Below are 26,871 nucleotides of genomic sequence, written 5' to 3'. Positions count from 1 at the left end.
CTTGTGGATCCAGGCACAAGTTGAATCGAGGGTTTGAACTTGAGAAGTTGCGCCTCTAACCTAAAATTGGGCAGGTTCTCAGATTCATGACAGCAACTGAATTGGGAGCATACAGATGTAGGCATAAGTTATGCTCACAAAAGGAGACCAAGGGAAAATTTGCCCCTGACATTAGATGAGAGATTAGATACCTTTAGATAGATTGGATGCACTCATGTGAGGACATAGAGTTTGTGTGGGGTATCAGAGATTGTGTGTGTGTGGCTGATTTGCACATGTTCTAAGTGAGTGTAAGTATTTACATGCTTTTGTGCTTTGTGAGAGTGTTCAAAGCAGTAACTCCTTCATACAGGGGCAAAACTAAGCTGTTGCAATCCTCGCTCACCTCCACTTTGGTCTCATTCTCAGGTGACCTTGTAAACCAGCTGCTGCTTATCCTTGCGCTGCGGGGGAGGTGTGGGGAGAGGTTATCAGACCACACAGAGAATTTTAAGCTGACAGACCAGAAAATATTTTAAATAGCTCTAGCTGCCAATGTAATACTGGCTTACAGCCCCTAAAAATAGAATCTCCTGGTGCAGAAACCTATCTAAGCTAGAATTACTGATCTCTCAGCAAAAAGGGAAAACTTCCTCCCCCGCCAGCTCCCTCTGGCCATAGTATGGAGCTCCATGATTCCTCTTGACTTTATGGTCAGTTTTTGACTTAGCTTCTAGAGGATCAGTGTCAGTTTGGCTGCCAAAATCCAGCTTCCCCTCTCGGGGCCTTGCATGAAGTCTATTATGAGAACAATTATTGCTGGCCTGTGCTTTATCTGGGGAGAAAATGAGAGACGCAGGGAATTTTTTAAAAAACATATAGGCTTGTCAGGAACAATACCAGTAGCCAGAATAAGTCATGTCAGGACAAGGGCCACCAGTAAAGCTGGGTTATGTAATATATTATGTCAATGTATTTTAATTCCCCATTAACAACAAATATATGGATAAGTTATGCCAGGCTGGATAATCTCATTACGCCCGTAAAGCACCACATCAAACCGTAGAAGCCTTAAGCTTTCCAACAAAAAGCACTGAAGAAATACTGGCCGATCTGCTGTCCGTGTTATAGCTCCAAGGATTCAAGTAGGCAGCTGAACGTGAAAAGCAACCCAAATCGTTACATTTCACATCATTTCAAGTCAGAACCAGAGGTAAGGCAAGGAGGAGAGGGTCAGGTTTGGCAAAACCACGGGTGATTTACATCCCAGTTTGATTTTATCTAGCCCCCAAGGTCTGAAAAGGGATGGAGGGAGAGGAATGCCTGACCAACCTGATGGCCTTTTATGATGAGATAACTGGCTCAGTGGATATGGGGAAAGCAGTGGGCATGATATATCTTGACTTTAGCAAAGCTTTTGGTACGGTTTCCCACAGTATTCTTGCCACCAAGTTAAAAAAGCATGGACTGGGTGAATGGACTATAAGGTGGATAGAAAGCTGGCTAGATCATCGGGCTCAATGCGTAGTGATTAACGGCTCCATGTTTAGCTGGCAGCCGGTATCAAGCGGAGTACCCCACAGGTCTGTCCTGGGGCTGATCTTGTTCAACATTTTCATTAATGATTTGTAGGATGGGATGGATTGCAACCTCAGCAAGTTTGCAGATGATACTAAGCTCAGGGGAGAGGTAAATATGTTGGATGGGAGGGATAGGGTCCAGAGTGACCTAGACAAATTGGAGGATTGGGCCAAAAGAAATCTGATGAGGTTCAACAAGGATAAGTGCAGAGTCCTGCTCTTAGGACAGAAGAATCCCATGCACTGCTATAGGCTGGGGACCGACTGGCTAAGCAGCAGTTCTGCAGAAAAGACCTGGGAATTACAGTGGACAAGAAGCTGGATATGAGTCAACAGTGTGCCCTTGTTGCCAAGAAGGCTAACAGTATATTGGGCTGCATTAGTAGGAGCATTGCCAGCAGATCGAGGGACTATTGCCCTCTGTTCAGCACTGGTGAGGCCACATCTGGAGTATTCTGTCCAGTTGTGGGCCCCCAACTATAGAAAGGATGTTGACAAATTGCAGAGAGTACAGTGGAGGTCAATAAAAATGATTAGGGGCTGGGGCACATGATTTATGAGGAGAGACTGAGGGAAGTGGGCTTATTTAGTCTGCAGAAGAGAAGAGTGAGGGGGGATTTGACAGCAGCCTTCAACCACCTGAAGAGAGGTTCCAAAGAGATGGAGAACACAGATGACAGAATAAGGAGCAATGGTCTCAAGTTGCAGTGTGGGGAGGTCTAAATTGGATATTAGGAAACACTAGTTCACTAGGAGGGTGGTGAAGCACTGGAATGGATTACCTAGGGAGGTGGTGGAATCTCCTTCCTTAGAGGTTTTTAAGGCCCGGCTTTACAAAGCCCTGGCTGGGATGATTAATTGGTGTTGGTCCTGCTTTGAGCAGGGGGTTAGATTACAGATGACCTCCTGAGATCTCTTCCAACCCTAATCTTCTATGATTGTATGAATGTATAAAAAATTTCAGTTTTGCCCTATCTCTGAATAGGCAAAATAACATCAAAACCCAGGGCAAATCAGATCTGAGACCTCTTTTATCCAAACCCCAAAGTTTGGGGCAATTGGATACCAGGCTGCCTTTTTAGTCAATCCCTTGCAAAAACACCAACCTGCCCCATGATTCCATCTGAAGCCATAATTCTGCCCAGGCTCATTACAAATTAGGCTTACATTTGCTGAGGTTTTGGCAAGCTTTCCAGCAAACCTGACGAACTCTGGGGTCTGTAATGACACCCAAAACCAAGCAACGCTCACTCTCACTACTTATGGAATTTCCCTAGTAACCTGAACAAGAGAAACCAGTTTTGTTATTGCATACGGAGCTACTGAGTTGAGCTAAGTAATTTGTCTTCTGAAGCTAGCACTGGCCAAAAATCATTGCTGTCTGGTAACCTGAGTGAAGTCCATTAGGTGGCTTGTGACTGATTCTTTGTTGGCACGGTGGGACCGTAATTTATCTTTTATGGGACCAACTTCTGATGGTAAGAGAGACAAGCTTTCGAGCTTACACAGAGCTCTTCTTCTTTGTTGGCAATCAAAGCAGAGGCAGGGACTAAATGGGCCATAGACACTAAACACCCCTCCGATTCCTAGTCTTTCTCCATCAGCCTCACAGCTGAGGCATGCTTTCTGGAACAGTGCAGGAAACTTGCACTTTTGCTTCTTGTGCTCCACATAGTTTGTGGATAAGCTGATTCCACTGCTGGACAATAATTCAGTACAACGTACTAGGTAAATCAAGAAATCGGCTTTGCTTGTTCCCAGTGGACCCACCCTTGTCTCCGTGTTGTCTAAAGGTGTTACACTGTGTCCTTCCCCTAATAAATATTCCAATGAGACCGTGGCTCCTGCTGCTGTGACAAGAGTGTTACGCTGCTCTGAGCCTATTTCATTTGGGGTCTGATTCATTGTCATATTGAGATTTTGGCAGTTTAACCAGATGTCATTCAAGGACAAGAGCACAATCATTTCCGGAAATGGGTTATATATTCCTCCTGGGAGCTTAATCATCTCTATATATTTTAGCATGACATCCTTCCTGCTTTCTCACAGTAAACACACAGCTCCATAGTGGAGGTTTATCATAACCATTTCTAATCAAGAAACATGCCTAATGGCAAACACTCATAGGGTATCTGGGGACAGAATGAAGCCTGTTTGCAGCAAGAACAGACATGTGGTGCATACATTTCTAACCACCTCAGGCTAGGCCTGATACCTTTCTTCCTGGGGAATAACACTTTACCCCAGAAATGATTCCTTCCGTTGGTTTCAAGGATGAAAGGGGAGTAGATTAAATAAATGAAAATCAATTAAAAACACCCATGAGGTTTCCCTTCAAGCAGGCATCAAAACTAACTAAGGGCATCATTTCCATTTAAAGGAGAAGCACATTTAAAACAGGCAGAAGGAGATATCTGTTCATGAAACATTAACCTGTGGAATACTCTGCCCCTGGATGCTAACAAGGCAAAAGTTTCAATAAACAGGTAACTATTCATTAGAATGAGATTAGCTCCTATAGTTACACTAACTAGGATAAACATTAGAGGCTCACATCTTTGGTTATAATGAGTAGCTAGATATAATTGAAAAGGCATTTGCAAAACACTAAAGTGGCAGGATATATTCACCCTACGATCTGGGTGTGTAACACTCACATACTTTCCAATAAGTTTTGGATATTGAAGGGAGAGGCTCCTGTCTATCCACCTTAGGCATTTACATGGGCCCATCACTGTAGTATCTGAGTAATACCCCTGGGAGGTAAGCCAGGGCTGGGAAGAAAGGCACAGAGAGGCTAAGTGTTGTGCTCAAGGTCTCACAGGAAGTCTGTGGTAGAGCAGGGACCTGAACTCAGGTCCGAGGCTAGCGCCCTAACCACAGGGCCATGCTACCTCTCCAACAAGGCCCCTAGTAAGGTGCTCATTACTCATTTCTTACTGCAATAAATTTTCATTTCTTCTATAATTGGTAAATGCTGCTGATTTTCCTGCCTCACTGCCGTGGGGCGACTATTAGCAATCCTTGAGTAAACAATGCTAAAGGTCTGCTAATGAACTTCTGACCCCTTTCCTGCTCTCTGTTGGAGGTCAGCAGACAGACATTGCATGACTGGAGTCAAAGGTAAAATAGCCTGGAAGCTACCAGGGGCACCTGCCGTACAGGTATCTCATAGGTATGCATCTCATAGAAGTGCCTGGGTCTAGTTAGGAGACACTCAGTTCATTAGCCTTTCTGAAAAGCAAACATGTGGGCACCTGTTTTGCTTACTTAGAGTCAGTTCACTCCCCTCAGCAAGACATGATTTAAAATCTGCTAGCACAACAATCTGGAGGAACCATACGGTGCTGTTTATTCACACACAAAAAAGTCTGTTGTTAGGGTGTTAAGTTGATGTATGGTACTCTGCTGTAATTTGTTCATAAAGCAGGGTGCTGTGCTGTCTAGAAGCATATGTAAAGGCTAGCATTTCTGCAGCTCAGCACAGTTAAAGTTAGCACAAACAGAAAACAGGGAAAACCAATAGGAATGTGTTTTCCCATTGTGTGACCCATACAGGTTGAGATGTATCCTTTGTAGGACTGAAACAAACACAGTGTGAATCAGTGGAAGAATAAGAAAAGGTTAGTCATCAAAGTTTTCTGGCAAACCAATCCGACAAGGCTAGGCTTTTACCGTCAGAAGGACAGAAATAAGAATGCAGTTATGGATATAGACACCTTCTATGTCCAAGACATTACAAAGCAATGCCTTTGAACTAACCTTTTCCCAGAGAAGAGCTGAGTTTAACCCTGCCTTGGGTCACAAGTGAAAAGAAGCTTCGTGACTCATGGGACTGGGAAAGGGATGTTGAGTCTTTTCCCATGAGGTTTCTGGTTCTAATTTGCCCAAGGACTGTAGTACCACCAGATGGCTGTTTGGTGGCCTCTGGGAAGTGAGCTGGTGGGGTGAAACAGAGGAGTGTACATTCTACATTCCATTCAGTCTTTGGCCAATTGGGGTTTCTGTGATACAGAAATTGTACTGAGATCTACACTCAATTCAGATAGCCTGCATACTTGAGCAGCCATCAGATGGTAACAACAAGATGACCAGCATGAGGATCATAGATACATTCCCTTTTACTGATATTCTGTCTATTTGGCAGCAGTCAAAATGTTCCAGTGCTTAGATACTAACATGATGGGTTCTATGAATAAACCAAAGAATGATGGACGAGGTGCAGAAGCACCTCACCAGATTGCCAATGTATAGCTTTCATTTGTCGTTCAAGGATTCTCCCCTGTATTACAGTCTCCTCGCCCTGCATTTTGGGGATTAGGTGTATTTATCACTTCACACCTCCTCACCTGCCATGCCCATGTTACGCAGTCCTGTTATCACTCTGTATCTCAGTACGATAAAGATGTCTTCTCACTCTTTGTGGCTGTTATGCATTGACTGCCCAGCGAGATAATGAAGGAACTATCCTTGACCTTATGCAAACAAGGTTTTAATATTCAAGGTCTTTCATACGATAAACCTCTTGAGAAAGTTAGGGTGGCAGGGTCACCTGTAATCCTCACAGATTAACTGCCTCACCATGCAAAACTGAGACCCCAAGCAGCACTTCACAGATGTGAAAGAGTAATTTGTTTCTATCAGACTTTGTGTGCATTTCAAAAGATTTTTGCAATGATGTTCAAGGAACTTGGGGTGCTTCAGTAACCAACTAATATAGAATGAACAGCAAACTCACAGCTATTTCTAAACCCAGGCTATACTTTTGTGCCTAACATACTCTGTAGTCATCCAGGAAAGTTCCAAAGATTCCAAATGGAGCACCGCTAGCCCAGTGGCCCACCATCTTTGCCTCTGCTTTCATATCAAAGGAAGCAGCAAGGTGCCGGCCGCACTGCCCAAGGCTCTCAAGAACAAGTGATCTCATGATTAAGGGGGAGATTTTCAAAGACCAAAAAAAACCCAGCCTAACTAGGCACCTAACTCCCATGAAAAATCACTGGGAATTAGATACCTACCTGCTATTTGTGTTATAACTCAGGAAGGATGTCAGAAAGGTCTGAGTTCAATGTCTACCTCTGCCATTGACTCATTGTGTGACCACAGACCTGAGACACATCGCAACCTCTCTGTGCCTCAGGTACTACATCCTTTAAGTGATGCTTTGCCCGTCCTGTTTATTTAGACAGCAAGCTCTTTGGGGCAAGGACTCTCTCTCACTATGGGGCCCTGATTTGACTGAATTCTCTTCCTGCCACCAAATACAAATAACAAATATAAATAAAGGGTGGTTTGGGGTTTTTCTTTTTTTTTTTGGCGGGGGGGAATTAAGATTTTGGACTTAATATGGTATGTAGGTTCTGTGGCCAGAAAGGGAGAGAACTGAAGACACAGCAGACACAGGGCAAATATATCATCAACCCATGCTGTTGAGCCAAGCTAGCCATTTTTGCTCAGCCAGTCTTCACAGGAATACGTGACTCTGGGAAAGGATCTAAAGCCTTGTAACAGGGTGTGCTGACTCAGGGGTTAACTGAGCCCCCTGTCACTCAAATCCGCCCCCCCCCCCCAATTACATGAACCAGGTACCGAGTGAACAACAGGCAGTTTGCAGAAGGCCAATTAGCTGAGTGTAGATACCACTTGGGGCTAATTGTGTGGAAGCATCCCCAGCAGCTAGTACTATATATGCAAACAGGAAGGAGGTGCTGAGAGCAGAGACACCTGTCGTAAGACTACAATAAAATACAGTGGTGGGGAAGGAGACTTGGCTTTGTTGTGGTGAGTTGCCACAGTTGGAAAGGCTCCTTAGGGGACTACCCCGTGACAACGCCAAGTCAATCTGTGGAACTCTTTGCCAGAGGATGTTATAAAGGCCAAGACTATAACGGGGTTCAAAAAAGAACTAGGTAAGTTCAAGGAGGACAAGTCCATCAATGGAATCCCTAGCCTCTGTTTGCCAGAAGCTGGGAATGGGTGACAGGGGATGGATCACTTGATGATTCCCTGTTCTGTTCATTCCCTCTGGGGCACCTGGCATTGGCCACTGTCAGCAGACAGGATACTGGGCTAGGTGGACCTTGGGTCTGACCCAGTATGGATGTTCTTAGGTTCTTAAGTCTGTTGAGGTCAATGGGACTATTCATGTCCTTAGCCACATGGCTGGATGAGGGCCCTCATCAACTGGGGTGAAATCCCGGCCCTATTGAAATCGATGACAAAACTCCCATGGATTTCAATGGGACCAAAATTTCCGCCAGGTGTTTGAATCTGAACTGGCTTTGTGCACACAGGACAAGGAATGAATGCGCCATGGAGACTGCCCTCCCTGCATCACTCATAGAAGTGGTGTCCCAGGTGAGGGGGGAGGCATCTAAGTGGGGTTGGGACGGGGGAGAGGGTGTTAGAGAGAGACCTCTTATCTCCACTAGGATTTTACTTTGTCTTAGTGGACATACGGTAACAACACACCTTTTTTCCTAGTGAAGACAAGGCAACTTGTAGTTTGGACATGTTGGCAGCTCAAGGCAAACCCTTGGCTCTCCCTGTGTCTTTACCACAATTTGCTGACACAAGTTAAAATACGAACCGTGTCTTCACCAGAAGTTTACCTCATGTTAGTTACCAAATGTTAGCGAACACGAGTCAAGAATACACCCTTTCCCCCCATGAAATACTGTCCTGGATATTTAAATAAATAAACGATATAGGAGGCTAATCCAAATCCCAAGGAAGTCAATAGGATTCTCCCCACTGACATCAATGGCTACTGCATCATGCCCTGGTCTCCTTTCACCAATCTTCCCTTAACAATGATTTGTTTTAATTCATTCTCTCTCTCACTTTTACTTCCTCTGATGACTAAACTCTCCCAAATTCTAAGTGTTTTTCCAATGAACTCTTTGTTTTGTCAGATTTCCCTCCTCCCTCACCCTTCTTTGCTAGATATGGCATCATCCCTCCTGGACTTTGCTCTATGCCTGAGTTTTAGGCCCTGACTAGCAGCCAGTGGATATGAAGTATAAAGGTTAGAGGGAATCGCACTCAGAGCACTGGAAGCAGACCGTGGACCAGGGGCTTGGGATGATGCCAGCATCAAGAGACCAACTGGGATTGCAAAAGAGTGCACTTTGGGACAATTCACACTGGCACCAAAACCAGACAGTACACACCGGCCAGAAGGCTGGCGAAGGGTCAGGAGCAACACAGGAGACAGAATGAGAGTAACCCTTCATTAAATGACCACTGCTGAAGTTGCAAAATGGACTCTAAATCTGCCACTATTTGGCATGGAACAAGTCACGTAGCACAGTTGCCTAAAGAGCGTGCAAGGGAATAAAATGGGAATAAATAAAACAAGCTTTTGTACTGGGGAGGGAATTCACTGCATAGATTCATCTTAGCTCAGGATGCTCTGACTCCAGAAGCATTTCAAGAGGGGAAAGATTAGGGAACGAGGAGTGTATGGGGAGTGGTCCTTCTAGAAAAATCTGAATAATTCATAACACTCATTGGTCACTGCAGTTGGTAAAAAGGAGCAGGAGTGTGTTTTAGGTGACAATGAGCCTATCTGTTCAGTAAGGGAAAGGATCAAGCACATGCAAATGCCAGAAAAACAGAATCACAGACACAAAACAGATAGACTCTCCTCTAAACTGTAACTCCATCTCAGTTATCCCAAACCAAGGGCTTGACTGTGCATGGGGCTGAGTTAGTCCTGGGCATGGAGCTGAGGCCAATCGGGGCTTCACAGAATAGGGCCCTAGGGCTGTTTTGAGCTGCAGTTACAGACAGCAGAGAACTGTATTGTTCAGATTATTATTATTGTACAGCAGGCCTGATTCTGCTCTCTTTTAAAGCAGGTGGGATGAGGGAACATAGGGATTCAAATAATAGATTCATAGATGGCCAGTAAGATTATCTAGTTTGAAAAGAATCTCACCCAATAATCTCTGCATCAAGCCCATAACTTCTGTTTGAACTACAGCATATCTTTCAAAAAGGCTTAAAAATTGCAGGCAATGGAAAATGTACTACGTCCCTAGATAAATCAATGTTGTTACATTGGTTTAAGTGAGAGATTAAGGCCATTATATCTACCATATGCAGATCACCAATTTGGGTCCAATTAGTTTAGCTTTCAGAAGCCTCCACCCAGGATGAGGCCCAGACACCCACCTGCATCTATCAAATGGAAGCTGGGTTTGGCCAGATGAGCATCCATAGCTTTAGATGCTCATTCTGAACTTTCCAGGTCTGTCAGATCTCACATAAGATTTTAGATACTTCCTGTTCCCTCTGGGCCCCCAAATGCCATGAGAGGAGCACAGGAGTAGGAGGCTTATATGGGGCTTCACCCTAATATTGTGGAACCAGCCTGCAGTCAGCAATGGCACAGCTGAGAACATGACATTTATAGTAAATAACCCAGACTGGTGCACAATGCAGCCACTGTGTATTAATGGGAATTGGGAAAAATAAACCCTGTCTAGGACAAAACCAGAAAAAAAATGCACTACTTGTATTGTCCAAAAGTCAAGGTGACAGCCAGTAGAGTTTTTTAAGTAAAGAAGTCTGCTTCATTCACAGCAGCAAAGCAATTCGGTGTAAAGGTATCGGGACACACACAAAAAACCCATCAGCCCAGCAAAAAGATCTGTCTAAAGTTTTTGATACTGCACCGGATACAAGTATTCAGGTCAGAGATTAGGCTAAATTATAGACAAGAGGCATTCAGATCCAGGTTCTATTATGTCCAAACTATGGCAAGTAGTTGGATAATTTCAAACACCTACAGAAGTGTGTAGATCTTTGCACACACAAACATGGTTGCTAACATGTAACACCCATGCATTCCCTGTCATTTTCCAGAAATAAGGCCAGTATAAATCTGACTCAGTGGAGCTGTAAAATTACTGTGCAAAATACTGACCAATAAAGGTCCATCATTACCTCCCAAGCATCCCTCCTTTATGAGCCACACCTTCTTTCACGGACCCCAATTTCCACTCTGGCACTAAACCCACTCCTATCTGTGCTTCCATTGGTGGCAGTTATTGAGATTAGAAATCACTACAAGGATCTAGGAAATGGTCATGCTAAGGAAATTAACCCCACAAAGAAACCAGTAACTCACTTCGTTTGGGAGATTGTTAAAAAAACCAAACTGAGGCTAGGTTAGAGAAGTTCTTTGGCCCATTGTGGTTGAGTTTCTGCTGAGCCTAGGCAGATATCTTTGAGATGATAGGACAGAGAACTGACAATCTTTGAGTAAATCTGACCTGATTCAGTTCCACGTGAAACCCCAAGGAAACTCAATGGTTTTCCATAGTTTCAAGCTGAAAATGTTGCTTTTAGGACAATTTCTACTTTGAGCTTTTGGGTTCTAACAAATCCAGAAGTTCAAATGTACCTTACATGAATCCAACCCGCTGTACCAAGCCTTGTCTACACACACAAGCTGTACCTCTGTAAATATACTGCATAGCCAACTCAGCACTATGCCGCTATTTTAGATACAGTTATACCCGTATAAAAGTACTTATCCTGGTATAGTTCCCATACAGGAAGGGGAGTAAGATATACACTTATAAGACACCCTTTCACTGGGATAGCTGCATCCATCATAGGGGGTGTACAGAACATGTCAGTAAAAATATCACACTCCAAACTGAAATGGTTATACCAGTGCAGGGACTGTGTGTAGACAAGACTTAAATGGTTGAAAGGTCTGACTCAGCTCTGGTTTATAGTGGGGAAATGTCACATCCTGTGCTGTCAGTTAGTGTTAGCAGCTAGAGTTGTTCTGGGTTTATTATCCCAGCGTTTGTCCAGATGATTGGGGAACTGGCCTCTCTGTACCATTTTTAATGTGCCAAGGAAATAAAATACTGTCTAGTTCAGGATGCCTCTTGGTGCCAGCTGCACTGTGCTTTACCCTGTTATGAAAGGCCCTCTTTCCTGGCACCTGTCAGCTGCTTTCCAGTGGCAATCACCTAGAGGTAGGATTAGAACAGTGGCCTTGGGCTTGGGAGACCTGTGCTCAACTTTCAGTTCTGCCAGACTCCCTGAGTGACTTTGGACAACTCACAGTCTCCCTGTGCCTCAGCTCCCCAGCTGTAAAACAGGGATATTAGCACTCCTTGCCTGGGAGGATAAATATGTTAAAATATTCTGAGATGCTCAGGCACCATGTAAATACCTAAGTCAGACAGAACACAGCAGTACTCAGAGGCGGGAAAACTCAGAGGCGGGAGTATAGTTAGGTTCCCTAGGTGATGTCTATGAAGGCAGAGATATCTGAGTTGAACGTACTTCCTCATATGATGTGCAGTAGGTCTCGGGCTTCACGAGGCCACATGTGGATGAGGCTTTTAAGAGATGGATTCTTCCTACCAGCAGGTCTCCTGCAGGTGGGTAGCAGGCACCATGGGAACAGGAGCCCTGTGCATCCAGGAGCAGTGGCAATGCTAAAACAACACAAGAACAAGCCTTTAATAATGTTCTATGCTACACGACAAAAATCACCATGGCTGGTGGCAGTAACTGGTCTGGCTAACTGGCATCCTCCGAAATAAGGGAGAGGAAAGAATGGGTGAACTACATGAGCCCAAGCTGAGTGTAAAGGCAAGATGAAAACACTCAGAACGAGTGGTGAAAAGTAAATTCATTTTCCTCCTGAGTTGCACGTAAGGAAAATGGGTTTTAAATAATTGGTCCTTAGTAAAAATCCCTCCTGAGAGCTCTCCTCTGCCAAGACGTCTCCAAAAAACTTAATGTCAGTTAGGCAGCTGGTGGGCTGAGACCACTGTCCGTCATGCTGACCAGTGGAGTCTTGCTGTTTCCTTGTGCTCTAGCTGTATCCACCTGGTATCACTAACTCTTTGGGACAGGACTATCTTTTCATTCTGTGTTTGCACAGCACCTTGTACCCTGGGGTTCTTGGGCCATGACCAGAGCTCCTAGGTACTAAGGCAATGCAAGTAATAACAGCAAATACATAGTTCATAGGCTGGCAGCATCACGTGAATCTCAGAAGCAAGCACATTCAAGGTCTAGCTGCTTGTGAAAGACTAAAATCATTTCTCACAGAGGACCCCATGGATCACTCTATGTACTAATTACCTCTGTGGGAAATGTAGGCAGCATTTACAACCAACTGGACTGAACAACAGTTTTTACAGGAGCTAAGGGCAATGTGGCTCATCCCCAACCCAAATATCCTGGCCACTTTCAGTAAAGCACAGCAAAACCACGACTAAACAAGGGCAGATATTAAGTGGGGTCTCCTCAAGGCCCCTTTAGAGGCACAGATAGGAAGGTAAAGCTTACCCAGGAGAATGAAGCATGTCCATACAATGGGCTGTGGGGGAGATTCCATGCCTCTGAGGACTCACCTGAGACAGAATTTGCAACATGAATGAAACAGTACAGAAAATGACAAGTTAAAGCACAAATCACCATCCTTTTATCACCCTCCCTTCCCGTTTTACGACAAGATAACTTCCTTGACTTCAACAAAGTTTAACAAGCACAAGTGAGAGAGGAGAATCAGCTCTTTGGATTGTCCAGAGTGTATGTTTAACATTTAAAACAAATAGACAAGACATCACTTTTTTTTTTAACCTTTTAGTATAAATATATGCTCATGAATGATAAAAAGCTCTTCAATGAAGTAACTGGCTGTATCTTTGCATCTTTATTTTATTATCTAAAGTGACCAATAGGTATAAACAGAATAATTTACTCTGCTAGGATTCTGCTTTCATGCCTAACAGGCTGCTTTTTCAGAGGTGCCAAGAACCCTCAGTTTCACGGACTATAATGAGAGTTGTTTGTGCACAGCACCTCTGAAAATCAAGTCCCAAATATACAGCAAGTAGACACATTTTAACAAATGAATATACTCCAGCCAGGCCACTTCACCTGCTTACAGTGTAGCTATGTTTGCAGTCCCACCTTTTGTCCTTTCCTTTTCAGGTTTTATTCCAGCTCAAAATTTGCCTCCGCTTCTGGGGGTTCAAAGTCTTTTACAGGTTTTGCAAAGTTTAAAAAGTGCTGCAAAGTACATGCACTATACAAACACTTTCCATTTGTGTAACTTAATCACATACATATTCTCGGTGCCTGCAGGAAACGCCTGCCAGCCCTCCAATCTCGAGAAGAAATCTTCTCCCTGGGCTGCCATTTTCCCTGTGTAAAATGCAGCACTGGCAGGGCTCACTGCTTGTCCCTGTCTCCTGTGCAGTGCTGTACATACCTGGCTCAGGAACTAGACTTTTCTTTCCTCTTTCCCTGTTATTGAGCCGCTGATATGATTCTCACCTGAGTCCTGATGGGCTGTCTCCTTTCACTCTCTTCTTTTAAATGCAGCCTCACCTGAGGAAGGAAGTTCCTGTGGTGTGGGTGCAGCAATGATAAAGAGAGGTGATTCAGGAATCTTCAGACGTACACACCCATTTACTGTGTAACTCATTACAAACTCCCCAGACAGCATGCACAGCCTGAGACAGAAGTCCTTCTGCACTGTAATGCATGTGAAAAACCCTACAATTAGCCAGCAAGTGGACTCAGATCTATGAATATACACTTCAGCTTTAGGAACATCTGAGAACAGTGAGACAGTTTCACAGCTAATGTTCATGTAGATCATTATAATCCAGACTGATTCTGAGCAGCTCAGATGTTTACCTGGAGGGCACATATCCTGACAGGAGTTTGGGGATTAACCTAATTATCAGCCCCATTTTACAGATGAGGAGTTGAGGCACAGAGAAATTAAGGGCCATGTTTTCAAAGGAGCTTAGTTCTCATCTAGCCACCTAAATAAGTGGCCAGATTTCCGAAGGAGCTCATTATCTAATGTGCCAGGAATAGAACCCAGATCTCTCAAACCCAGTCTAGTCCCTCAACCACATCCTTCCCTGTTTTGGATCCAATTCTGATCTCATTTACATGATAGCATCAAAGGCCTCATTTAGTTCTGAGCTGCTGTGATAAAACTGTCCAGTGTTACGCGAATACTAATTCACTCGGAGTTGGATTGAGACCCACCAACTCATTGCACACAAGAGGCTAGCCTGCTGCTTGGAGAGTAGTGGCTTTCAGGTATTGCCTCTGTGTGCTGCATTGGAGCAGATGCAGAGAGGCAGAAAGCTGTGTGCTCACTTGCCAGTCCCCCAAAGCCATGCAATTCTCTGTTCTCACTCCCTCCTTTTAGGGTGAGATCCAAGCCCCATGAATATATTGGCACCCAGATGAGGCCCTTAACCCACTGAAACAACCACCCCAATAGATATCTGGTCTCCAGCTGTTAAAGCTGTTGCACCACAACACTGGTTGTTAAAAAATTTTGACTTTTAGATCCTCAGCTGGTGTATGCTGGCATAGCTCCATTGGCTTCGCTGAGGATATGCCAATTTGCTCAGGCTGAGGATCTGGCCCTTAATGTAGAGAGAACAATGGAAGTTCTAAAATAATCTGTCCCCTAAGGCTACAACATCTGAAACCTTAGCTCAGAGATTTAGGTGTGCCAAGTATGCTGTGTGAGCAGGCAGCAGCCCTGGGCGTGCCTGCATTGGACAGACTGTTCATAGGCTGATTAATAATGATGTAATACCACATTTTCCACTCTGGAATCTTAATCCAGAAAAACCTCACCCCGCAGCCAGCAGCTCACAGCATGTCAAAACCAAGCGACTAAAAGTCCCCTGACAGATGTAAACTCAGCGTCTGAACACTAGTGGCTTTGTGGAACACTGCATGTGGAGCAGCCTAGCTGTGGGACCAACCCCCAAACTCCAGATCCAAACCCTCCCAAGCAAATCCACCCATGGTAATAACAACATTTTGCACTCATATAACACTTTTCAGCAGGCCCCAGATGATAACAGTGACCTAACACGCAAAGTACCAAATGGGTCCCTATATCTCCTGGTGAAAAATGCCCCCACAACCAAGCTATGATGGGACTTCAGAGCATTGGTACCTAAATAAAAGCTGTACCATATCCTTCGGGACCAACACTGACTAACGGACCAAAGAGAGGATTAGAAATCAGAGATGGGTCCAAACCCTAGAGCTGACCGCTGCAAACCTTGAGGAAGTCTGGATCGGATCTGATCCCAAATCTGTTGCTGCCCCAGACAACCACTGCATATGATAGATCCAGTCCTGCTGCAGGCAAGAGACCATCAAGCTGCCCGTGCCTGTGACAAAATGCAATGCCCCCCATTCTGAATGCCTAGCCCATATATCAAAGGGTGCTCTTGTGGTCAAAGCACTGAAAACTGAGGCAAAAGAAGATTCGGTGACTTGCCCCAGGTCACTCAGGCAGTGTGTGGCAGAGGTAGGAGTTGAACCCACCTCTCCTACCTCTGCCATACACTGCCTGTGTGACCTGGAGCATGTCATCAAATCTTCTTTTGCCTCAGTTTTCTATCTGTGGAATGGGCTAATATAGAGAGGTGAAAATAAATTCATTAACATTTGAGATGCCAGGGAACCACATATGTCTGAGCACCACTGATGTGAAGTACTTAGGGACTGTTCTGATCTGTTTTGGTGGGAACTGGATCCGGGCCTTAATACCCCATGTGAATTTTGTTATCATAGCACCCGAATCCCATTGTGCTAAGCACTGTACAAACATTAAACAAAAAGACAGTCCCTGCCCCAAATCTTGCACTCATTTTCCTAGGGATTTCCTCCGACGGCCCCTTCCAAAGCCAAATTGGTCACCTTGGTAGCAGCGCACTAGACAGCTTGGACAGCACTGCTCGAAAAGGATCCAAGTGTCCTGCATGCTCTCCCCATTACATCTGGGGATCCTGAGCATTAGGTGCCACATACCATGGTGATTCATAGCCTGATAAAGGGATGCGAAATCCCAGCCTACCATAAAAGGCAGAGTGTTGCAATTCTGTGGCACAGACAGGGTGGAGCAGAGAAACATAGACAGACCCGCAAAGCAGCTCAAAGTCTATCCAAAATGTTGTATTCCACTCTCCACCTTCTGCCCTAGGAGAACACAAACGGGAAGTAAACAAGCACCTGGTTAGTCAGGCTCTGCTGGCTGAAGCAGGAGCAAAAGTGAGGAATAGCCTGATTTCAGGAAGGTGGAATAACAACAGCCACTGTAAGAGAACTAGGGCCTCTGGTATATGATGGTCCAGGGATGAGAGATCCAACCTGGGAGTCAGGAGAACGGAGTTCAATTCCCTGCTCTACCGCAGACATGTGCGATGTGGAAGAAGTTGCTTACTCTCTGTGCGCTCATCTGTAAAAGGGGAATAACAGGCCTGCCTGTTAAATACTAGTGAGATAAGGTGGGTGAGGTGATACTCCTTATTGGACTAGCCGCTGTCAGTGAAAGAGACAAGCATTGTGGCTCGAAATCTTGGCTCTCTCACGAACAGAGTTGGTCCTATATAAAGATATTATCTCACCTGCCTTGTCTTTCTCATATCCAGGGGCCAACCCTCCTCCCACAACACTGCAAATAATATCAAATAGCAGGGAATAAAATATACTAAAGACTGGGGAAGCATATAAGTACCTAAAACAGATAGAATTGCAGCACAGTTGTGCAATTTTTATTTATTTATTTATTAATTAAGAGGGAGCATCTGTGGACATAGGAGGGGATTGGAGGGACACAACGCCAGACAAGTTTTAAATGTGTTTTTTTTTTTATCATCTACACCTGCACTCCCACTTGCTGAGGTCCCTTCAGCTCCTGCAAGCTAAGCAGGATTGGGACCAGTCAACCCCCAGATAACTGACCTTCAATAAAAAAATGAGTCACGTCAGGAAGTGGTTGTAGTGATTCAACAGCTAGTGCTCTATCCTCTTAATCAGCACAGAGACGGTGCCCCGGGGTGGTGCTAGGCTCCTGACAGTGCTCTCTGTGGGGTGCAACCCCCAAGTCACCAAGTACGCATGGCCACTAACAATCTTATGGCACTTATCCCCTAAGCTCATTGTCCTGGCTGGACTGACCTAGGATTTCAGTTTTGCCTCCCTAAACTCCCCGTGAAGTTTCATTTGGATCGGAGAGTCTCCACTTCCTGCCCTAATCTGTGGGTTATTGTTGCTGTGAGAAGCCAGACAGCTTCCATATTCCACCGCAGAGGTAGCACTTTGGAACTGGAAGAGCTCTCCGTCTTGAGAGGCTGACCGCTGAGCAGCAGCTGGGTACAGACAGAGCATCCATGTTCACATTGCTGCCAATGGGACGTAGATTTTAAAAGACTCCATCCATCCTGCACTAGCAACAACCAGTAAAGACGCTGCTAGTCTGGGTTCAACCGCAATGTGGAAAGGGCCAAAGTGGGTTGAACATAAATGCTCCACAACCCGTTCCCTAGGAACTAACCTCCCAACAGAGACAACTGATGGAGCAAGGGGTGGAAGGATCACTCATACTTCTAGGAGACACACACAACGCTCTTCTTCAATTAACACTCTCTGCAGTACATTGCGTACTGGTCACACGATATCACTGCATCCTGCCCAGCCCAGGTGAAAGGAAACAGATGTAGGTGCCACAAGTCCAAATTCCATGATTAAAACTAGAGCTGAATGTTTACCGGCAAAGTTAGAATCCCTGGCAGCAGAGCTGGAAAAGCCCAGCACTTTACCTCCCATACCAGTTGAATACCAATGCCCTGCGCCACAGGTGCTGGAACTAGGGGTGCTGGGGGTGCAGCAGGACCCCCTGGCTTGAAGTGGTTTCCATCATTTACAGGGTTTATAGTTTGGTTCAATGGCTCCCAGCATCCTCACTGTACAAATTGTTCCAGCACCACTGCTCTGCGTGTGCACTCCACAGCTGGAGCCAGCATAAACCCAGGTACAAATTCACCAACTTCAATGATGGTACACAACGGATGAACTTGGCAATGACTTTTCTTTTTTTTAAAGTCAGTGGGAGTCAAAACTCATGAGCATGCAGCTACTCCATGAATGGTTTTGTTTTAATTAATTTATTTACTCTCTCTAATTCAACTTAAAGTTATTATTAGAGACTAGCAGTTTCAAGGAATATAAAATAACTCCAAAAGGAATAGACAAGAACTCTAGTTATGTAAGGAAATACTATCTGAGTCCATAGCTTTTGATACAGATCAGGTGTTAAGTTAATACAGAAAGTCTTGAATGATTGTTTTCCATTATTTTTTGTCTAGTTTCTCTCCACAGCTCCAGGTGGGAGATAAACTCAGTTGAAGGACAAGGGATGAAACGGCGACAAAGCTGGAGAACAGCATGTGGAACTACTTAAGCCTCTCTTGAAAAAATCTAAAACCTGTTACTGTAGAAAGGATGATGAACATGTAGAATTTATATTAAACCATTTCAAAAAGAAACAAAGCTGTAGTTTGATATCATCACCCATCGGAAGAACTCCCAGTGCTTTACAAATGGGGTGACCAGATAGCAAGTGTGAAAATCTGGACACAGGGTGAGGGATAATAGGCACCTATATAAGACAAAGTCCTGAATATCAGGACATCTGGTCACTCTATTTACAAATGCTTATTGATCTTCACAAAACTCCTGCCACATAGGCAACCATCATTACAACCATTTTACACATTGGAAAAATGAGGCAGAAAGGTTAAATGATTTTCTCAAGGCCACAAAACAATTCATTGACACAACTGGGACTGGATTCTAGTAGTCCAGATTCCCAGTCTACCCTGCTCTAACTACTAGAGACCCCTTCCTTCCCAGAACTGTGACTAGAACCCAGCTGTCTTGAAGCCCAGCCTGCTCCTTGAAGCACTAGGCAGATGTAAAACACAATCCCCCAATAATCATATCACCTGTTTGATGCTGTGACATGGTAGTTTCAGATACTGTATCAAAGCTGAGGTGCTAAAATGAAAATTGTTCATGCCCCATCCAATCCACTTCCCTCTGTTTCTCCTCTCATTTTAAATAGAGCTGGTCAGGAAACTATTTTTTTTTCCCCTGCAAAAAATTTTGTCAAATTTTCTTTGGCATTACTTGGGTTTTCAGTGCCAGATGATCCTTGTTTTCTAATGAAAGTCCAATAAATCTCAACAAAAATGGATGGCTTCTGTGAAAATATCCATATTGTCAAAAAAAATCAATTTTCCATTGAAAGAAAAGATTCGGCAGAAAATGTTTGACCTGCTCTAATTTTAGTCTCTTTTCCGTTATCCAAGAGTTCATTCCAGAGGGCTGTGCTGCATCTGGTAATGTAGGCCAATGCCTTTGCTTAGGATTTGAATGCAGTGTGAGTCAGATATTGATAAATAGCCTCAAACAAGAAGCATATCAGGCCTGCTTATTTATTGCTTTGGGTAGTCAAGCTCTGAAATGATCCACCCCTCCCAGTTAGCAATGGCTCAGAAGAAACCACCGTTTGATTAACTGGTCAATGGGAAAACATATTACTAGATATTAGTCAACTGATCTGTGCAATTGAATTGCCCAAATGGCTGGGAATGGACTATTTTGCAGTGCAGGTAAGTTATAACAGCTAGACTTCCCTAGAGAGAAAACAACAAGCTTGGGACTAGAGCTACTGGAAAAATTTCCATTGAAGTTTAAGTTCTAAAATCAAAACAATTTTTAGTTAAATCTAAAATAAAAAAAACAGCTTTTTACAATTTTCAAAAAACTAAGATTTTTCAACTTTTTAAAAAGAATTGAACAAAATGAAACATTTCCATTTCTTTTTAAATTTTTCATGAAATATCCTTTTTAACCAGCTCAGCCTGGGGGACAGATTAAACCAGTTCTGGACAAGTCCACACCCAAATCTTCCCCTAAAAGGAATTTCAAATGTTTAGGTAACTTTTTCAACCCATTTTTTTTTTCCATTTTCATACCCTTCCAAGCTTCCTGATACCTTCTCTAAAATTAATAAACAATTTTAAATTAACTAGGCAGTGAGCAAAATACTATTCACTGCACTTTGTCTAGCATGTAGCTAAAGGAACAAATTAAAATATGTCTGTAATATGTGTCACTTTCAATAAAAATTCAAGTTAGTTTGTAGTGTGTATAATAAAGATGGGTGGATTTTTGCAGATTTTTACATTTAAACAAAAAACAGGAAAAGCCTTTTTGTGGGAAAAAAGGTGAGTTTTCTCCCTCTTTCCCAAACAGCTGGTGTATATAGTCAATAGTTTATAATCTACGTTCAAAATGTTTCGTCACAGTCCAGTAGCAGCATAACATATATACCGCCAGTCAGATTTGATGGATAAGGGCATGGAGTAGAGCTAGTTGCAATTTTTCTGTTGAAATATTTTTGTCTTTGACAAAAAATGGCTGTTTGACCAAAATGAAAATTTTCACAGATAATTTTCACTTTGAAATTTTTCAATTTCTTGACAAAATCAGTTTCTTGATTGATTCTTCAGTTAAAATTGCTGATAAACATTTTCAGGTTTTCTCAAAAACTTAACATTTTTAGTTTGCTTGTTTCTTTTTTTTTTGTACATATGTAATTCTTTTAAAACTTCTCTGAGTTTCTGTTTGTTTTAGGTTTGTTTGTTGATTTTTCCTAAGTTTTCTGAGAAAACTAAAGTGTTATTTTTTGATCCACTTCAGTTTGAGGATCAGTCTTTGAGGAAGGCAAGAGGCAGAAGTTCCACTACTGAATAACTCAAAAGTGACATTAATGAACATCACTTGAGAACCACATCCAGATTTTTCCCATCCACAAGGAACGGCTGGCCCAACACAGCGCTTCATGGGAGGGTTACAGAGAACAAATGAGGAAATCCAGAGATGAGTTCTGCCTGCCAAACAGCCCAGGAGCCCAAGTGAAATTGCAGTTGCAAGCAGCAGTATGATTGACAATTACCCATTTTCCACTTCTAAATGCTGATTTGTACACACATATGTTGGCTTTACATGTGCAATTCAGGCAGCCGCTTTGGAAATCTGGGCCTTGTCTGTGGAATGCTTCTGATCCCATCTATGCAAAAGGTGATTTGCTTCATTCTTTTTGCAACCGTTGCCACTCTCAGAACCACAGACCACGTGCCTTAGTCTGCTACTTGACTTCCCTACCAGTCCCAGCAACTACATTTTCCAGACACTATTGCCTTTATTATGTAACTTCTACTCCAAGCGGGGAGCCATCAAATCATTTACCTACTTGAACACGTGTTTATTAGAGACAAAGTCCAAACGTACCTGACCCTTGCCCGTATATGGGACATGTGGAACTGGGAGATGTGGCAACGGGCCCTTCTGCTTTAGCAATACAAGGATGAAAACAGTGCTATGCAATATTTGGGGAAATTTCGCTATCTGCCAGAAAGTGGGCATTTCCCTATGCCTGGCTGGGCTGGGCTTCTTTTGGAAATGAAATGTAAGATACTTGTGCAAAACCAGCATTTAACTAAATCATATTTGAGAATTTCCCTCCAACTCTTAAATAAGCAGCGCCGGATTTCCAACACACATGACAGCCTCATTTGCCTCTTTCTGGTCTTGTTGATAAAGCTGTACCAGTTTAACTAAAGGTGGCAGGCTGTATCGATTTAGTTAAAAGGTGCATCATTGTGTGTGGACAAGCTTACATGAGTTTAAACCTGCTTGCGTTGGGTTAGCTTTCACGGATGTAAGAGCCTTCAGTGCAAAGTTGCACCTGTTTAACTAAATGGATGCAATGTCACACTTTGAATTAAGCCAGTGCTTAAACAGAGCAGAAACTGAGGGTGTGTCCGTCTGACGGTTCACTCCAACATTTGCTACTGCACAGAGGGGCCAACACCTTCACTTCCTGTAGCACCCTGAGAGTTTCCCATCCAAGGCCTGACACTGTGCTAGCCTGAGAGCCCCGACAGGATCACAGTGCAATATAGTGTGACTGCAGGCATAGACAAGCACATGACATCCTATGTACTTACTGATGTGCCTTTAACAGCGCTGACAGCTGGACCGCTAATGATACCAAAGCGACTCACTAGGGGTATACTACAAGCTGTGGAATGTTTACAAACATAAAGGGTCATTAAAGATCAACACAAGGAGCTCAACACAAGCCCTGATGGTCAATATAACTTTATGACTCAGGATCATTAATGAAACAACAGATCAGCAGCCAGACCTAGGTTCCTGACGCTCCATCACTGCTGATGTGTCTGCAGGCATGAGCGACACAATGCACCTGTGGGCTTTACTGCTGCAATAAAGATTACACAAGGACACTTTCCTCGCCACACAGGTCTTTGATCGCAAAGGTCCCCGATAAGGGCTCCGGCATTTTCCTCTCTGGGATGGAGTGACAGGGTGATAGGTCCAACTTTGGCAAGAGAAGGGAGAGAGCAAATTGCACGCTTAGATGATTCAAACAGGTTGAAGTGTTGAGCCGCGCACTCATAAGGAGGATGCAGGGATAGAGATGGGGTAAGGCACCAGACTGGGATTCTGCCGACACAGTGATTAAAAAAATCCTGCAGCACTGAATCTGAGCCTGGGGCAGCTGACATGGGATCAGGTTGCGGGGCCTATACAATATCAGAGTACATGTTCAGGCTCAGGCTGGAGCCCAGGCTCTGAGACGCTCCCCCCCGGGGTTTTAGAATCCTGAGTCTGAACATCTACATTACAATTTTATAGCCAAGCAGCCTGAGCCCTGTAAGCCCAAGTCAGCTGACCTAGGCCAATCACGGCTGTGCCCTGGATCTTTTCTCACAGTGCAGCCATACCTTGAAGCTTCTGTTCCTCGCTCTGTCACTTGGTGTGTAGCTTTAGTCATGTCACTTCACCTCTTTGCTTCTGTTACCTCTCATTGGGTAAGTCACTTCACCTCTCTGAGCCTCAGTTTCCACATTTGTAAAATGGGGATAATCGGGGTGGTGAGCTTTCATTCATTACTGTTTGGGACGGTTTTGAGATGTTCCAATGGAGCATGCTGTACACAGATGCACAAATGCCTAGATATTGATGCTATGGTGCCTGTGTTCTTTGTCAAAACTTAGATAAAGGGAAAGGAAATGACGAGGTTTGCTAGCTTCCTTGGCTCTGCTCTCAAGCTACATTAATCTACAATACCTGCACATGACAAATCCTTTCCTGTCACTTACTACAGTTTCATAATTGCAATATTTATTTGACTGAAATGAAAACAGAAATCTTAATAGCAAATGACTAATGCCACCAGCTGATTAGCTATTATGCAGTCCCATCCTGTACACAAATCACAGCATTTATGCCCACGTGACCACATAAGAAAATAGTCTTATTTGCACAGAACTATGCGCTGTCCTGTCCTGTGGACAATAAAGGTGTGACCTTTTTAAAAAGAGTAGATAGTCAGAAATTGTAAAACATTTCCCTTCCTTATTCAGCACAACTTTGAGAAGCAACTGCTCACTCTTCTGACCAAGATGTGCTTTTTCTTGCTGGCACTGTAGAGTCTATGCAGCTCTGGGACACAAGGCTGGATTTTGTTGTGCCTGAAGCACACCAGTATCTTGTTGTTGTTGTTGCTGCTTTAGACCTGATCATGTCTAATGGAAAAACACCACTTGCTTGTCATCACTTTTGCTAGGTGCAATCCCACTAAGACAAATCCTCAACATTTTAGCTAACTTCCAACCCCCCACATTCCTTGCCCATTGCTAACAGGATTAGACAGTTTGGCCCAGGTTGCATTTATTTAGTTTCAGATTAATTGTTTTCCTGGGCCAATGTACATGGATTCTTTTTCCTAGGGAACTATTGCGATCTCTCAGCCTTATTTTCCTTGAAAACCCTTTATCTTTGATTATGCATCTTGCACTTTAGTTAAAATGGATTTATCCATATTCTCTGTAACAGTGATGTCCGTGTGTCTGGCCCCCAGATATTGCTGGTTCTAAAATAATTTAATTAAAAAACACATAATTCCAGTTTATTTAACTCCATTTGCAGCAGGGTACCCAATTAAGAGAGTTAACTGTGTTGTTCTTTGCTTGTTATGTTTTGCAGCTTGGTTTCTTAGCACTGGGATTTTCCCCCTTTTCCATCATACTTATTTTCTCTCACCTTGAACTCCGCAGTTCTACAGACTTGGTTTGACAAATCCTTCCCTTCAGACTGGCTGCTCAGCAATTCCCAAATCTTTACAGAAGAGGGGAGATCAGTCACCCTCCTATTCTAGAGAGCTCAGAATTCCCCCTGTTCCTATGTCCATAATGACAGGTTTCAGAGTAGCAGCCGTGTTAGTCTGTATCCACAAAAAGAACTGGAGTACTGTGGCACCTTAGAGACTAACAAATTTCTTTGAGCATAAGCTTTTGTGGGCTACAGCCCACTTCATCAGATGCATATGATACTATATGTTCCATTCTATGCATCTGATGAAGTGGGCTGTAGCCCACGAAAGCTTATGCTCAAAGAAATTTGTTAGATTCTAAGGTGCCACAAGTACTCCTCGTTCTTTATGTCCATAATAATCATCTTCTCAATTCCCCTTGCTGTTCACTCCTTTTGATGTTCTCCCTGCCACCTAATTAACATCCTGTTAAATTTCATGCCCACAGCAGCTTTAATCTTCAGGCATTAACATTAATCATAGACATTAACTCTCTGCATGACACTCCTTCTCAAGTGTCTCCTTCCCAGTTTGAACACAAAAACTGCACCAATTTAACTAACTGGTTTCTAAAGGTCTGGTCTACACTTAGAAATTAGATTGGCCTAAGATATATTGCTCAGGGCTGAGAAAAATGTTGAGTCTTGAGCACTGTAGCTAGGTTGACCTAACCCTTGGTGGCTAAGCTGACATAAGAATTCTTCCATTGACCTAGCTACTACCTCTCGGAGAGGTGGATTAACTCATGAACTACAGCTATGGAAAAACACCTTCCATTGATGTAGGAAGCCTACACCACAGCATTACAACAGTACTGCTACACTACCAGAGTACTGTCGCAGCTGTAGTGTAGTGATGCCCTGATCTGATTTAGGGCTTCTCCATCCAGGACAGTGGTACTGGCATCACCTAAGGTGTGAATTTAAACCAAACACGGTTAAAATAAACCAAAAGAAACTGCTCTTAAACTGAAATAAGAGTGTCCATACAGAGTTTGCACCAGTTTAAGCTGATTGGCAACAGGTTTCATTTAAAGAAAAATAACCCACTTAAGCCAAAATAAGAGCAACTACACAGGGGTTTGCAAACTGATTCGAGTTGAACTGGTGCAACTTTCCTGTGCTGAGAAGGCCTCAGTCAAACCTGTATAAATGCCTTTGGTTGGACACAAATAAAATTAAGAGCAGCTACAATTAGTTTAATTTAACATTAAGATAATTAACAGTAGCTCCTCTTAATCCAATTTAAACGTATCCACACAGTGAGGTTGCATTGATTTAACTAATGGGATGTAAAAAAACTATTTTGTTAAATAGATGCAATTTCTGGGTGTGATATGCGGTGGGATTGTTGCCAACTCACCGGATTTGATCATGAATCTCATGATATTCATTTGTTTTTCTTAACTCTGTGACTCCAGGGGCTGAAGCTTTATGTGAAAATCTCATTCTCAGCTTTCTTTTTAAAAACTAAAGTGGCTGCAGAGAAAAGCTGAGGAACAAACCTTAAATGCTCAAAAATCAGAAGGGAAGTGGAAAAACAATTTTTCTAAAATTTCATGGTTTCGGGGAGCCTGACTCATAGTTTTCGAACTCTTGGGATTGCCAATACAGTTGATTAGTTTCTGGTTGCATCTGCAATGTGCTAGGCTCTGTACAAACCCCAAAAGGCACAGGCACTTCCTCAAGGAGCTAATACAAAACGCTATGACCAGTCTCCCTTTCAGATCAGACTTTGTTCCTTAAGGAGCCAGTACAGTCCTGTCCTGTCCGACAGTGGCTGTACAGCAGTTAACAAACAATCTGGTAATAATTACAATGCCCCTGAACTTTCTCTATTTGCTGTCTCCGCGGCATTTTTCTCTGTAATGCTCACTTTTCAATGTACTGAAGGAGAAAAAAAATGCCTTAAATATAGTGACCAGCTGTAAAATTAGTTGTCAAGTTGGAGGAAAAGGTAAAGAATGTAAAAAGAGCAACCACAGAGACCAAAGAGAACCAGCTGGTTCTTTAGCAACCTTCGCAAAAAATCCAGCAATTCAGTTTCAAATGAACTTGGGGAATCTGTGCATAAAACAACAGAGCAGTTTCAATATCATAATCTTTCAAGGGTCCTTTCCCTGACTGACCGTAACATGTTCCCAGCAAGTAGCACCAGCAGTCCTTGGAAGGGGGAGGAGAGTGTTACAATGGTGAAGAAACTATAGTGCTTCTGCTACGTGCAGGATGTGTGGGGAAAGCATGT

At 43.5% G+C, this 26,871-nt stretch overlaps 1 protein-coding gene across 1 annotated transcript in view; it reads right to left on the bottom strand.

Annotated features, from left to right (window-relative positions):
* Positions 1-13,958, bottom strand: part of LAMB3 (laminin subunit beta 3) — a 48,074-nt gene extending 34,116 nt beyond the window's left edge. The window contains exons 1-3 of the mRNA XM_032794139.1: positions 13,884-13,958; positions 12,891-12,955; positions 11,874-12,028 (exon numbers count right to left, since the gene is read on the bottom strand). Coding sequence (XP_032650030.1) covers positions 11,874-12,028; positions 12,891-12,939 — 204 coding nt within the window. The 5' untranslated portion in view covers positions 12,940-12,955; positions 13,884-13,958. The remainder of the gene's footprint in view (positions 1-11,873; positions 12,029-12,890; positions 12,956-13,883) is intronic.
* Between the last annotated feature and the right edge of the window lie 12,913 nt (positions 13,959-26,871).

Source organism: Chelonoidis abingdonii, chromosome 4, assembly GCF_003597395.2.
Source record: "Chelonoidis abingdonii isolate Lonesome George chromosome 4, CheloAbing_2.0, whole genome shotgun sequence".
Lineage (NCBI taxonomy): Eukaryota > Metazoa > Chordata > Testudines > Testudinidae > Chelonoidis > Chelonoidis abingdonii.
The sequence above is the reverse complement of the archived record's forward strand: the minus strand, read 5'-3'. Positions and strand labels throughout refer to the sequence as shown.